Raw genomic sequence first — 16,177 nt, 5'->3', positions numbered from 1 at the left:
ATCGGCAAATGGAAAACCAGGCAGCAGTTGTGACATGCGGCCACTGCAGTCTCTCGCGCGCCTATGTGTGTTGCTTCATGTGAGCTGTCATCCTGTAATGCTGTTATTGCTGGCAGCCAAGACGTTGGAAATTGGAACCTATCTTCTCTGTTCATGTTGGTGGGTCACTTGATTATTTCTATTGCCTCTCTAATCTTCCTCCTGAAAGTAAGAGGCTGTTTTGCCAGTACACGAGCTTCAACAAAATCAAGTCGGTTTGCCGCACTCATCCTGGTGTTCTGCCACAGCTGACTTGGTGTATTATCTTAGTCGGATATATCTTTCGTGTTCAGATATCTGTGTGCTGATGGGTCGCCCCATCTCACCTACATAAACTAATCCACATTCGCACCTGATTTCGTAAACTCCAACAGTGTGTAGTTTGTCAATTGCTTCTTTTGTTGTGCAAAGAACATTTTTTATTCTGTTGGTGCTTTGGAAAATTGGCTTGATTCCTGCTCAACTTTGCCCACCCGCTCAGTGAAAGCTTTGAACATATGGTAATAGAGCGATGTTTTGTGCTTCCTTCTGCTCTCCTCTATTCCCTTCATTCTTTTTTGCCGTAGTTTTATCTATTAGTTTCATTCCAGAACCATTGTCACCAAAAATAGACTTGAGATTTTGTAATTCATCCTTTAGTTGTTCTTTATCGCTGATCCTGTGTGCAGTCTTGGTTAAAGTGTGCAGGATGGATTTCTTCTGCGTAGGGTGATGGTGAGAGGTTCACTCAACAGGTGGGCACAATTCTCCATCAAGCAGGCATCAAGTCGACAGAATAAAAGATGTTCTTCACACAACAAAAGGTGCAATTGACAGACTACATACTGTTGGAGTTTACGAAATCGGGTGCAAATGTGAATTAGTTCATGTAGGCGAGATGGGGCGACCCATCAGCACACGGATATCTGAACATGAAAGATATATCTGACTAAAGACAACACACCAAGTCAGCGGTGGGAGAATACCAGGATGAGTGCTGCAAACAGACTGATTTTGGGTAAGCTCGCGTACTGGAAAAAACAGGCTCTTACTTTCAGGAGGAAGATTAGAGAGGCAATAGAAATAACCAAGTGACCTGCCAACATGAATAGAGAAGATGGGTATTGATTTCCAACATCTTGGATGCCAGCAATAACAGCATTATGGAACGACAGCTCACGTGAAGCAATGCACACAGTCATGCGCTAGACTGCGGCCACTGGTACATACAGTACTTGCATCCCTTGACCAGTGCTAGAAAGGAGGAAAACAACACCATGTCACAACTGCTGCCTGGTTTTCCATTCGCCGATTTCCACTAATCAAAAGTAGTAATGTAACACCAATCAAAACCTTGGGTTTTCGGCAATGAACAGAAATAATAAAAACACCAAGAAAGACTTCTAACATTCCTCCCCTTCATCCTTAACAGCCTATCAGAATTAGATAACAGCCATGTCTGCACATATATAAGAATCAAAGCTTTTCTCATTCAGTAGTAAACATAAACACCCCGAAGAAGGCCACTTGCAACAGGGACCAAAACGTCGGTAGTTCTATGTATTGACAATGCAGTCACAAACCCAAAAAATGTTATCGGAAAATAAATTTTGCTTGTGGTGGCAATGCATTGGAGCAAAACACTTCTGTTTTTCCAGTTTGCCTCACTTGAGTAGATTTAGTTATTACATTTGAGCAATGCAATACGAACAACATCCTTTACGTAATGTAAAGAGAATTTTACTGTAGGATTCTTATTACTTGGTTTATTTTCTTCTAAAGGGGCCTTTCCTGTTTGGCCGGGACGTATCTAAAATACCATGTTTTCGAAATACTTTCCTGTATGGAATCACCAGTGGTTTTGGTGCTGGACTTACGTACTTTCTCTTCACAAGCCGGACAACAACATCATCACATGTTGCTGCAGGAACATTTGTTGGAGTTTCCTTGTCGTATTGGTAAGTAAAAATGTTATGATACTGCAATACTGCATTCAGTATTGAAATGTAGAGTGTAACAAGACTCAGTGAAGCTGTTTTCTTCTGACACTTTCAGTATTATTTGTTGTGGATGGGAATAAACTGTGATTTCAATTCTCATTGTCAGGAGTACTTTAGAATGCAGTGTAAAAAAAAAAAAAAAAAAAAAAAAAAAAAAAAAAAAAAAAAAAAAAAAAAAAAAAACCCCTCATTTTTAAACTCAAGTATAGTCACAGTTGTCTTCCCAATGATTCCACCTATATTCATAAATTAGCATTTCGAATTTTAATTTTGTATTTCTTGTGAACATTCATAGAGTTTCCATGTTTATGTTTATCGTAAATTGAAGCCACTTTTTCTCTGCCATCAGTTCTAAACTTGTTCGACCGTATCATCATCCGGAGTAACGTAACCTAACATTTACTCTTTGGTTGAGAGATTATACTGGAAATTTCTATCTACAGGACCATGTGGGTTTTGTATTTTGAGGGACTACAAATTACTGATTCAGGCCTTTCAGATTAAATTACAGATGAACATAGATGAACTACTGAAAAGTATCTATGGAATCAAATGATCACTGCATAGATCTCAATGGCAAAATTCTTGATACTGAAAATTTTCTCATTCATAGATGCTTTGATTCCACTGAAGATGTGTTCAGATTTCACTATACCATCTTTACAATAAATTTTCGTGCATATTTGGGATGTGCTAGTAATTTGTTGACCGCCGGCTGCGGTGGTCTAGCGGTTCTAGGCGCTCAGTCTGGAACCGCGCGACTGCTACGGTCGCAGGTTCGAATCCTGCCTCGGGCATGGGTGTGTGTGATGTCCTTAGGTTAGTTAGGTTTAAGTAGTTCTAAGTTCTAGGGGACTGATGTTCACAGATGTTAAGTCCCATAGTGCTCAGAGCCATTTGAACCAGCCATTTGTTGACTGCTTCTAGTAGTAGTTAGTGTACTTCATCTATGATTATCTCTTTACCCCTCACAACTTTCTCTTTTAAACAACATGTCAATATTTGAAAGTGTGCTATTCTCATGATTTGTACAGAATACTGTAAAACACTTGTTGGTCATGTATTCTGCCTTTAGGATAATGATTATGAATTGTTTCCACAGTAGCTGAAGACTACATTCTTTACCTGATGTTAATGTGTTTCTCCGCATCATCACTTGTATTTGTATTTTTTATTTGGTCCACTAAATCTTACACTGCACATTAGGTATTGGGCAGATGAAGGTAAATACATCTTTATGTTTACATGATGTTTTCTATGTGTCAACGAATACAAATTTTTTCATCAAAACTGCTTTACCTAGAAAATTACAACTGAAAATATGAATAAAATATATTAATGATTACAGTCTTTACATGCTACAAGTAGATAGTTATATTTAGACAATTAAAAACATATTAATGATAAATAGTCCAACAGTCCTCGTCAGTGTGGTAATCACAATTCATTTAACCAGTAATTCTTGTGAAACATCCTTAAATAGTGCTGTACAAGTTAACTAGACATAAATACATTCCCATGGGAGACTCCAAAGGAACATTACTTGAATTAAACTATTTAAGTTCTTTATGTATGCCTTAAAATAACTTCTATACCATAGAAGAGTTCTTCAGTAGAAATAATTAGTCAGTTATAAACCTTAAATAGTCAGCATTAGCCATATAAATATAAATGCTAACTGTCTCTGGAATATGTTCAAATGACATGTTTCACATTATAAAGTTCACCATGACTGTAATGTACAGAGCATGGAACTAACTAAATAACTATCACTTGAGTAATATTTTTTTATTGTGGATCTAGTAATTGAAATTGAAATAGGTACAAAATAGTAATTAAATTTACTTAAATATTATTTAACATGATTATCTTGAAATTCCTTCTTCCTTTGTTCTTCCCTGCTGCCTCCTCATCCTCCCTTCCTAACTTTCACATCTCCTACCCACTCCCTCTTCCCAATTTCCCTACCTCCTTGTAACTATATACCACATCCTATTAATACTACCTGCTACCTTGCATTCATATCTGTTCTCCTGCTTCCATCATATATAGGTTGGCAGCCCTGCAGCCAGGCTTACGCGCGTGTACGAAGTTCTCACTAAGTTAAGCAGTTAATATTGAAATAAGAGCTAATTTAGTTAATATTACATTTTAGACTAGTGCATTTACTTTTTATCTAATCTATCTATTGAAGGTTTCACTTTACTAACGTAATTACATTGAAAAGGAAGTATTTCGTAAAGGCCAGCAGTCACGAGTTTGTTTACATACTTAGGCGTAAATTTTGTACGAACGTAGATATTTGTTTTTGACTAGACTTAGCACTTCAAAGTTAAATTAATTCGTGTGTCTCATCCAGAATTTGTGTGGTTAATTAAAAGTTTCTGAAGTAAGTTTATAAGTTTGTTTACATTAGTGTTTAGTTACGTATTAGTACAGGTTACGAAACTATTGTGTTGTTGAAGTTATTTTCTGCTTTTGTGTTACGTTTTACTATCAAACCATGTGTGATAAGTGTGGTGGTTGCCGCAGAAATTTGAAAGAGGGGGTGTTCTGTATAGATTGTAGGTTGTGGTTTCAGTGGGGTGAGTGCAGAGGAGAGGAAACGAGGGTAGAAAATGAGGCTCTTACATGGCAGTGTAGGTTATGTAGAAAGGACAGAAAAATCGCGGAACAGGAGGCAAAGATTTGTGCCCTTAAGGCTGAATTAGAAATCGCGAGTTTGGAATTATGTAAGCTAAGGGAGGAAAAGGACTCTGGGCGCTGGGAAAAGATAGCAAGCAAAGGGCGAAAAAGGGAAATAATTGATAAAACTTCTGAAATTCAGTTAGCATATCAGTTTGGCTTGCTATCTAAAGTAGTGGAGGGAGGGCCTCATTCAGATGCAGCTGAATGTAGGCTGAAGCAGAATACTAGCTTAAAGAAAAAAGACAGGTCGGGATGAAACCAGAATAGGAAAAGAAAAATTCTGCTTAGGTAGCAGTCATGGGAGGGTTGTGGGCCAACAGCTTCAGGAGAAATTAGGGACAGAGTATGAGGTCACAAATTTTGTGAAACCAAGTGCTAGCCTTAGCCTGGTGGCAGAAAACTTAGGTCAGCTATGCAAGCTAGTTTGAGAAGGAAGATCAGGTAATTATAGTTGGGGGAGCAGGAAACAGCGTGGCTGTGAATCCAAGATAAAGTATTAGGAGTGACCTGGATAAAATAGGAGCAGAAACTGAGCACACGAATGTGGGGTTTATGGAGGTCTTTCAGCGCCATGATCAGCCCTGGGTAAACACTGCTGTAAGGCGTGTTAACACTGAGCCGAATGGGTTGCTCCAGACACCGGCAGTCTCACATGAGTGCTGTTTCATTGGTAGGTGGGGTTACGCTACTCATGGCCTGCACCTTAATAGGAAGGGGAAGGATAAGTTAGCTTCTCTATTAGCAGATACTGTAAGGGGGTCCACAGTCACACAAGGGGTGATCCCTGTGGTTATTGGGACCAGGCAGAAGGTTTTTTTTTAGGTTAAAGCCAAATTCCAGACAGACAACAACCAAGGAAAGTAGAAGGAAAGAAACTTCATGCACAGCAAATAGGGACAAAGCTAAGGGCAGTATCAGCTTACTTCACCAAACTATCAGAGGAATAAACAATAAAGTAGATGGGCTGATAATGTGTTTAGATGATCTCAAAAATAAGAATGAGATTGATACACTTTGTCTGTCTGAGCACCATGTAACTGTGGGGATGGAAAATGTCAGTATAAATGGGTATAATTTAGCATCTTACACTTGTAGATCTAGTATGGATAAAGGAGGAGTTGCCATTTTCATAAAACAAGGGTATAAATACAGATCTGTTGAAGTAAGCAAATTTTGTGTTGATCAGCACTTTGAGGTTTGTGCATGTGAACTTCAGCTAGATAATGTTGTGTTGATATTAGCAACAGTGTACAGGTCTCCACTAGGAGATTGGGAGCTATTCATGAAAAAGTTTATGACTCCCTGTTATGCTGTCTGTCAGACAAAAAGAAGAAGTTATTAATCTGTTTTGATTTCAGTGTTAAGTTTCTAAGCAATTCGATAGAAAAAGTGAACTAGAAGTGTTGTTAACAACATATAACTTAGAATCAGTGATCAATTTCCCTACACGTATAGCACAGGACAGTAGTACTCTAATAGATAATGTATTTGTACAGCAAGAGGGTGTAGAACAAACACATGCTTTCCCTGCGGTAAATGGATTATCTGACCATGATGCACAACTGATTAACTTACAAAACCTAACAGGGCGTACACTTCAGAAACCATTAAGTAAAAGTGTGAGGGTGCTCAACTCGGTATCTATAGATCACTTCAGAGAAAGTTTAGGAAATGTAAACTGGGAAGATGCATATAGTGAGCCAATGCTAATGATAAATGCAGCATATTTCTTGATTTTTTTGAACATTGTTTTCCAAAGAAAATTACTAAATGTAACACCACAAACTTTTCAAAGAAACCTTGGATTACTACAGGTATTAAAGTGCCTTCAGAAAGAAAAAGAAAACTGTATGAGACAGCAAGAACTAGTAAAGATCCAGAAGTAGCTTTACGCTATAAAAATTATTGTAACATACTGAGAAAAATTGTAAGGAAATCAAGAAATTTGTATGTTAGAGAAGAAATTAACAACTCCAGCAATAAAATCAAATCAATATGGAATGTTGTTAGAAGTGAGACAGGAAAAGTAACCACTGGAGTAGGTAGTATTACTGTTGAAGAGAATGAGACCATCGTAACCAACAGTACACAGGTAGCCAATGTATTTAACAATCACGTCTTAAGTGTAGGAGAAAAAATTGGTGACAATAGTTCAAAAGAAAAAGCCAGGCAGTACATGGAAGAGTCAGTTTTGAAAAATTTTAGTCAGATTAAGTTTCATCTAACAACAACCTCTTGTGAAATAAGGAAAATTATCAAATCTTTGAAAAATAAATGTTCTGTTGGAGTAGATGACATCTCTAACAAGTTATTAAAACAATGTGGAGCAATTACAGCTGATGTTTTGAGTCACATATGTAATGCATCACTGACTCAAGGTATTTTTCCAGACAGGTTAAAGTATGCCATTGTCAGGCCTCTCTACAAAAAGGGGGAAACCACAGATGTCAATAATTACCAGCCAGTATCCTTGCTTACAGCATTTTCAAAAATCTTTGAGAAAGTAATGTACTCAAGAGTGGTTAGCCATCTCAACAGTAATGGGATACTTAGTAAATCACAGTTCAGATTTCAGAAATGCTGTTCCACTGAGACAGCAATATACACTTTCACTATCCACATAATAGAGTCTTTAAACAGTAGAATGTCACCAGTAGAAATATTCTGTGACTTATCCAAAGCATTTGATTGTGTGAACCATGACATTATGTCAGAGAAATTACAATTCTGTGGTATAAATGGAACAGCATATGAGTAGTTTAAGTCATATCTACAGAACAGGAAGCAGAAAGTCTCTTTATATGCTTCAAGTGATTCAAAGGAGTTTTCCATTTCATCTAACTGGGGTGAAATTACATTAGGTGTTCCACAAGGTTTGATCATGGGTCCCCTCCTGTTCTTGATATATGTGAATGACCTCCCTTCTTATGTGAAACAAGATGCTGAACTGACACTGTTTGCTGATGGTACAAGCATAATTATTAATCCAGTAAAAGAAAGTCCAATAGAAAATGATACAAATAAGGTTTTTGGAAAAGTTATTAATTGGTTTTCTGCGAATGGACTTGCTCTGAACTTTGAAAAAACACAGTACATCCAATTTTCTGCTGCAAAAAGTATAATTCCTTCAATAACCATAACACATCAAAAGAAGTCAGTAGCCAGGGTAGAGCATACTAAATTTTTGGGTATACATATAGATGAGAATCTTAATTGGAAAAGTCATAGTTTGGCTCTCCTAAAGCAACTAGGTTCAGCAACTTTTGCCATCAGAATAATTGCCAATTTTGAGGATGTAGAAATTAGTAAGCTAACATTGTATTGTATTGTATTGTATTGTATGTTAACCGGGGACCTAGAAACGACGGAGAGGCTCCGTCCCCGCCGCAGCTGCAGTGGTCCACAACCCCATGATGACTATCGCAGTCCACTTCACCCCTCCGCCGCCCCACGCTGAACCCAGGGTTATTGTTCGGTTCGGCCCCCGGTGGACCCCCAAGGGAATGTCTCACACCAGACGAGTGTAACCCCTATGTTTGCATGGTAGAGTAATGGTGGTGTACATGTACGTGGAGAACTTGTTTGCGTAGCAATCGCCGACATAGTGTAACTGAGGTGGAATAAAGGGAACCAGCCCGCATTCGCCGAAGCAGATGGAAAACCACCTAAAAACCATCCACAGACTGGGCAGTTCACCGGACGTCGACACAAATCCGCTGGGCAGATTCGTGCCAGGGACCAGGCACTCCTTTCCGCCCGGAAAGCCATACGTTAGACCGCATGGCCAACTGGGTGGGCTAAGTTAACGTACTTTGCATACTTCCACTCTCTGGCGTCATACGGAATAATATTCTGGGGCAGCTCAACACTTAGGCCAAAGGTATTCACTGCTCAAAAGAAAGTAGTTAGAATTATGTGTGGGGTTCATAGTCACACGTCTTGTAGGCATCTGTTTAAAAGGTTATCAATATAATGGAAGGAAACATTCCACGTGGGAAAAATTATATATAAAAACAAAGATGAGGTGACTTACCGAACAAAAGCGCTGGCAGGTCGATAGACACACAAACAAACACAAACATACACACAAAATTCAAGCTTTCGCAACAAACTGTTGCCTCATCAGGAAAGAGGTTAAGGAGAGGGGAAGACGAAAGGAAGTGGGTTTTAAAGGAGAGGGTAAGGAGTCATTCCAATCCCGGGAGCAGAAAGACTTACCTTAGGGGGAAAAAAGGACAGGTATACACTCGCACACACGCACATATCCATCTTACAACTGCTTCACAGTACATTTACTCAGTAATGAATTTTTTTCTCAATAACATGGACCAGTTTATAATCAACAGCGACATTCATGATTACAATACCAGAAAAAAGAAAGACCTACACTATCCTTTACTTAATCTATCTTTGGCACAGAATGGGGTAAAATATTCTGCTATAAAACTTTTTGATGAAATAAAATGTCTGACAGACAGCAGTAATAGTGTGATGTTTAAAGCTTTCCCGGTGTACTGATTGTTCCATAAAAACACGGGAGAACTGCCGGATATCAGTAACGTCCTGCCACGATATTTCGGCGCAGAGTCTTCTGGCCATCTTCAGGTGAGTGCCACTGTAGTAGTACTACAGTCCTTGACAACTCCTTGTATACCATAGATGAATTCTTGAATATGAGTAAATAAATCTGGAGATATGATACATGCATTTTGTGTAGTAGTACTACTACAGTGGCACTCACCTGAAGATGGCCAGAAGACTCTGTGCCGAAATAGCAGCAGTAATAGTTTCAAAAACAAATTGAAATCATACCTCCTTGACAACTCCTTGTATACCATAGATGAATTCTTGAATATGAGTAAATAAATGTGGAGATATGATACATGCACTTTGTGCCATTTAAGGGAATGGGATAGATAATATAAATATTTAGTATTTAGTTATAACACTATAAAACGGTTTTTCTGTGCTATTGATCAATGGAACACGTAACTAACTAACTAACCCGTCTCTCATGGACACCAGCCATCTCTTCCTCTTGCACATTTCAAGGTCCCATCTCCTGCTACACCCAGTACAACGTCTAAGTAGTGGCAGTATTGGGAAAATGTAGTTCAAGTTCTTCTTTGCATATCGGTCCTCCATTCAGCATCTCCTCAATATGATAATGAGCTGTTGTCTTTCCTCAAGCCATTAACTGTATTTTATTTCTTGTTGTTTGACATCTTAAGTACCGTGTTTAAGTCCTCACAGTTCAGTTTCTGTAGCCAGTCTGCTACACCCAACCTACACACTCCAAATATGCTGATACTATCACTAAATGGAACATTGACATGCAGCATATCAGTTTGGTCCTTAAAACTCAAATCAGTCCCTTCACCTCAACGTCACCAGACGCCTTTATTTTAATGATGTTTCAGTGTTTCTGAGGGTATTTTCAATTTTGCATTGGTGACTTGTGAATAAGTAAAGCCCTATTCGAGGATCACCATTTCCTTCCCCCAACTTTCAAACTGATTTATTTAGCCATTACAATGGAACCTGTAGTTTAATATAGACTCCAAATAATGGTACAACTGAGTATGTTTCACATTAGCAAACATTACCACAGATGAATGAAATGATAAGTGACAGAAAAAAACCCTAGAACTGATCAAAAATTGAACCTGAGACGTGTGGATCCATGGTGTGGCACATTACCACTGAGCCTGGCATTTTACCAGTGATACCAAGAGATAATCAGACCAAGAAGACTGCTCATAGGATGTCTCATGCAGTGTTCAGTGTCTGTGGAAAACAGCGTTCTGTTTCTCATTACAAACAAAATTTTGTCTAGATTGTAATTTTATCTCCCCAGTCATTAGAGTGATCATAAATAATCATGGAGCAACATTCAGTTCAAGGATATTCGTTGATGGTGACAGCAAACCATAAGTAATATTCATCAAACCCAGCAGCAAACAGGTATGGCTCAAGGCAGCACAACACAGCACAGTGCAGTGTTGCAAAACATGTCTCAGTTTGATCATTAATGCTAATGAAACTGGTGTATCATTATGACTCCAACAGCAATGTATCTAGAAAAGAAGAGGCAGGAAGTAGTAAGGATAAATCAATACCTTTGTAATGTTTTTCGGAACAAAAGACAGTGTGGTATTGGGCTGCAAGGATCACAAGTCAGTTAGCTTACACATTGTGTGTAGCCAATCCTCTTCTCTGGGTAATCAGCTATGTCGATCTCCCAAAAGCTGCTTCTCCGAAGACTATAGCTGGTTTAAGGAATTTATTAAACTAGTTCTCTATCCTTGAAATAATTTGGGTACTCGTAGAATACTTTTCAGTTCAATCACTTTATATTTTCAACTTCCACAGACAACAACTTCTGCAAGCCACTTAGTCCATAAACATTAGACTCATTTACACATATTCAGATATCACTGGTTTGATAATCAAATAATTTATCAACATCATACATGTGTCTTGCTTCGCTCACAGCCAAGATATGAAATAAGTTAAAAGTCTCTAGTCTCAAGCGAGTCCAATATGTGAATGTACATAGAAATCTATATTCAATTGTTCATGATCAACACAGACACTGAAGAGCACAGAATATTACATGACCTTTCTTGTTCTTCTCTACCCGTGCACGGAAACTCTGTGGTCCATGCAGGAGGTACTTGTCTGCCGCTGTTCGGCCACCTGCCGAGTCCATCTGTTTCTCGTCACTGGGTTTTGAACTGCACATACAAATAGGAGATGCGCAGTAGGGCATATTCATTTCTCCCACTCACCTCTAAAATATCGGGTGTTCGAAATGGTGGAAGGCCGATTGGTTCTAGAATGTACTCCGAAATTCTCAAAGCACTACATCTTGTCAGCATTGTAGTCAATGCACGTGGTACACAAATTTTGATTGGCCAAGGAGAGGATCATATCCATGTTTAAGAAACCCTCTCAGTATTCACCTAAAGTGACTTGGGGAAACTCCATTGATCACAAACCTTGGTGGCTTGACAATAATTGAACCATTTCCTCATGAATATAAGTCTAGTGTTTAAACATATACCCAACTTGTGTCATGGTCTGAATGTCTTGTTCCATTGATGCTAAAGAGAATTAAGTTGTTGAGTCTCCAGGGAAGATAATGCAGGGCGTACAGTTGTTATTGAGGTATATTCTGTATCAGTTTTAAAAATCCTCATTGGAAAACCTGCTGAGCTTATCTATCTCCTTGACTGTACCATCTGCCCAAAAAGTAGACTGAATGTGTGCAAGACCCATCATACAACATGTATCTAATGTAGGGCCAACTGCACCAATGCCGATTAAAAAGCGAGATAACCGAGGGTCCCATGATCACAGTTAAAGTTTAATTGCTAATACGTTGTCTCTGCTGTGCAGCACAAAATGCTGGTTAGCAAAACACTTTCAGCTAACCAGGACTTTGACTGCAGTTAACTTCATGTCTTACAATGGAAGGTGCCCATTATAAATGCAAAAATAATGATAAACACTGGCTATGGTACTTACCTCTAACCTTGGTACTTATGCACGCTTTACAGTTTGTTATCATAATGTGGGTATTGTTACTGCACTATGGAGGGCAAGAAGAGGACATTGAATTTATCAAAAATTGAAATTAGTATCCTATGAGAGGTGGTTGGCTGTTGTGAAAGTTTTGGATGCAAAAAAATGGATCGGCGAAGCGTTAGGTAGAAACTGAAAGCATGGTCATAAATATAGCAACAGAGTTTAATTCCACTCCAGGCCACCGAGCAACAGTGTCCCATATTATTAATATTATTGTACTCATTGATAGTTTGGCAGTTAAATGAAAAATATGATTCCTTTGCATTACCGATAAACCCCCAGGAGATTGAATCCTTATGTTAATATAATCCACTGTACCAATGATGTATGTATTGTGGAGTCATTGCTACTATGATACCCAATACATCACTGATAATTCTTTGCACTGTTGTACTATATACATTAGCACTGTCATAAATAATTATATTAAATGCACCAGTTGCATATGCCCTTAATGTCATCAGAAGTCTGTTCATGATCGAGATAGGGTTATTCTGATAAGTAGGAAATTCCAACCTTTCATCGAGTTCAGAAATAAACACCACACTGTTTCTTTTGAAATGCAAGACATTTCTTCAAATTTCTTGTCTCTGAAATCTTTGAAAGGCTTTCCCCTTTCTACAAGTACACCAATACAACTGCTGCATTATTTAGATAGTTATATCTTCTGCACCATCTGAAACATCAAAACCACTGTGCTATCTTAATACAGCACTTGTTTACTTCAGTATAAGTGTGATCAATTCAAGATAAATGAGCCTCTGATCTCAGTCAACTTTAACCGTGATTAACTCCCTCATCTAACTTTAACCAAGGTTGGTGCAATCGAATTTTGTGTTGAGTATGTTTAAATGGTGACATAACTTTTTTAGCAATTTATTGACATTGATGTAGTCAGCCCCTCGTGTGACAGTTGCCCCCTCACCCCTCTCCACCATCACCCGACATGAAAACTAGAATGAAATTAGAACTATGAGGCAGTTACCAGAAACAACAGAAATCATTGTAAATAAGTGGGAGATGCTGCTGAAACCAATGTTAGGACAGGGGTTGTAACTGAATTTTCAGAACTCATAATTACCCATGGCCATTTGCATGGGACTTTGAAGGGACCACTGAGAGAAAAATTCTTCGATCATTCTTTTTTGAGGAAAGAAGTTAAAAGTATTCATACCCACTCTTACTGGCTTGCCCTTCTGCAACAGTGTGCAGGAACATTGGTTCATACTCTTTCTATCTCACCTGCCAGGGAGTGCTTCAAATTTCAGTACCAAGGGAGAGCAAGACTACTATGGCTTAACCCATTACTTGTAGTGGTCTAATAACATTAATTTATATGAAAGAAAGTTATAGCCGGTGACCTATGTTTCATGCTGCAACATATAGTGGACCATATCCTCATCTGCTGTGTCTTGTATGAAGCTACATTCTGGTCTGCAGATGGAAAGGAAAGTTACCAGCCTATTGACATTGACATCATCAGACATTAAGCTATTGTTGATGTGAACATGGATTGTGGAGGTAATCAGTTGTGGCCCCATTGCAGCAATAATTTAAAATTATCTAGGGAAAAACAATGAGCAGCGTGACTGGAGAAAGATTTTAAGGCATCTGCTCTCTAGTTTGAAGTCATTTTCTTATCCACTGCAGCACCTCACTTGTCATACACTGATGAAAATGCAAAGTGCTACACCATGAAACAACAGTCCATCACATACTAGGTATTGAATAGTTAAACTTTCATTTGATTTGGAATTGATGTCCATAATCAACAACAGTATGAGTTGTGAGCTCCATGGCCACAAATACTTTCGTGTATTCACTGCATCGTGGAGACAGCCTCTGAACATCTATGAACTACATCATATGTCACAAGAAACACTCCCTGTGTGTGTCAGAGTGGCATCACTGCTGCCACAGTCTTCCAGCCAGCAGTCATGTTTCCCTCCACCCCTCACTTACCTTCTTCCCAATCTCCTTTCTCCTCTCACTGATACCACCCACCACATCCCCTCCCTCCAATCAGGCTGCAGCACAGGCCAAGGTAGTTGGAAATACACTAACTGAATTGCCTGGGTATGTATTTATTCAACTTCCACTAGTCCAACTCCTCCTGTCAGAAAGTATATGAGATGTGTAACAAGTTTGGTTGAAATCGGTCAAACAAACACAAACATACACACGAAATTCAAGCTTGAATGTATGTTTGTGTTTGTTTGTGTGTCTATCGACCTGCCAACACTTTCGTTCGGTAAGTCACATCATCTGTGTTTTTAGATATATTTTTCCCACGTGGAATGTTTCCCTCTATATATGTGTGTGGATGGATATGTGTGTGTGTGTGTGTGTGTGTGTGCGAGTGTATACCCGTCCTTTTTTCCCCCCTAAGGTAAGTCCTTCCGCTCCTGGGATTGGAATGACTCCTTACCCTCTCCCTTAAAACCCACATCCTTTCGTCTTTCCCTCTCCTTCCCTCTTTCCTGATGAGGCAACAGTTTGTTGCGAAAGCTTGAATTTTGTGTGTATGTTTGTGTTTGTTTGTGTGGCTGTCGACCTGCCAGCACTTTCATTTGGTAAGTCACATCATCTTTGTTTTTAGATATATATACATACATACATCAATTGTTATATAATCTATCATCTCTCTCTCTCTCTCTCTCTCTGTGTGTGTGTGTGTGTGTGTGTGTGTGTGTGTGTGTGTGTGTGTGTGTGAGAGAGAGAGAGAGAGAGAGAGAGAGAGAGAGAGAGAGAGCTCAGAAGGAAGACACTGAGTAGAAGCTCAGCAACATTTTCAATTTATTCATAATAATTCACCATCTTTACATCAATGAATATAACCAGACAAAGCTTCACACACACACACACTACAAATCTTTTTCATTCTTTGCAATAAATGTTCTTGAATTGAATGTAAACAAGTATACAATTTATGCAATGTCACCACAATCTTAATTTATTGATAAATCTATCTGTCGTTATCATTTCAGTTTTAGAGGAGACAAGGCAATCCCTTTGTACTTTAAGCTTTTGTGGCTAATATTAAAGGAATGTTTTTTTTTTTTTTTTTTTTCAGGATTTACTGCCGGTTAAATTGGTCAAAACAGAAATTTGAATATCAGAAACTTAAATACGCTATGAAGCAACAAATGCTCTATGAAGGTACTGAATTAGAGGAGAAACTGAAAGATTATGCTAAGAAACTGGAAGAAAGTGAGAAGTTAAAATAATTTTCAGGGATTTTGCCATCAAGTTATTTATTTTATATTTTTACTGTACACTAGTTATGCAAAGTGAAACATTTTCTTTGTTACCAAGTGAATTTTTCATTCTTTGTTAACAAGTGAATTTTTCAGATCAATATTTTTGTAAATGATTGTAAGTTGTAATCATTTGTTTCTGTTTTAATGTGCTTTCTCTGAAGGCTCTCCTGTCAAGTAATATTTGTGACATATTTGTATAGGACATGTTTCATTAGAGAAATGTTTTGGAATACGAGGTCTTTTCACACTTGCTGTTTAAGATGTATAGCCTATGTTCCATTGTTATAAATACAAACAAACAATTTTAAACTTATTTCCTCAATGACAGTTGTCTTTGACATCAGTTTATCACATATTTATGAACAAATATCTATTAATTTTCTCTAAGCTTCGTGGATTTATTTATATGTTCTGAGGATTGTGCAGGTACCAAATGCCAAGTGAAATGTTTCTTGCTTGCCTAAATCCTAGAGTGTCACTGTAATTAATATTCTTTTATAAAGTTCAACAACAATATGGAAAGGAAAGATTGCTGTGCTTTTGTGAATGTGGAAGTGGTTTTTACTTCAGAAGATGGTCTTTGTCCGAAAGCTTTAATATTTTAGCAGTTGTATTCATTGT

The 16,177-nt window shown here is 38.2% G+C and overlaps 1 protein-coding gene across 1 annotated transcript in view; it reads left to right on the top strand.

Moving 5' to 3' along the window:
* The window catches only part of LOC124803126 (cytochrome c oxidase assembly protein COX20, mitochondrial), a 36,108-nt gene extending 20,300 nt beyond the window's left edge, over positions 1 to 15,808 (top strand). The window contains exons 2-3 of the mRNA XM_047264302.1: positions 1,801 to 1,976; positions 15,370 to 15,808. Coding sequence (XP_047120258.1) covers positions 1,801 to 1,976; positions 15,370 to 15,523 — 330 coding nt within the window. The 3' untranslated portion in view covers positions 15,524 to 15,808. The remainder of the gene's footprint in view (positions 1 to 1,800; positions 1,977 to 15,369) is intronic.
* Positions 15,809 to 16,177: the final 369 nt, after the last annotated feature.

The sequence above is a fragment of the Schistocerca piceifrons genome, chromosome 6 (assembly GCF_021461385.2).
Source record: "Schistocerca piceifrons isolate TAMUIC-IGC-003096 chromosome 6, iqSchPice1.1, whole genome shotgun sequence".
In the NCBI taxonomy this organism is placed as follows: Eukaryota; Metazoa; Arthropoda; class Insecta; order Orthoptera; family Acrididae; genus Schistocerca; species Schistocerca piceifrons.
This window is presented reverse-complemented; position numbering and strand designations above follow the sequence as displayed.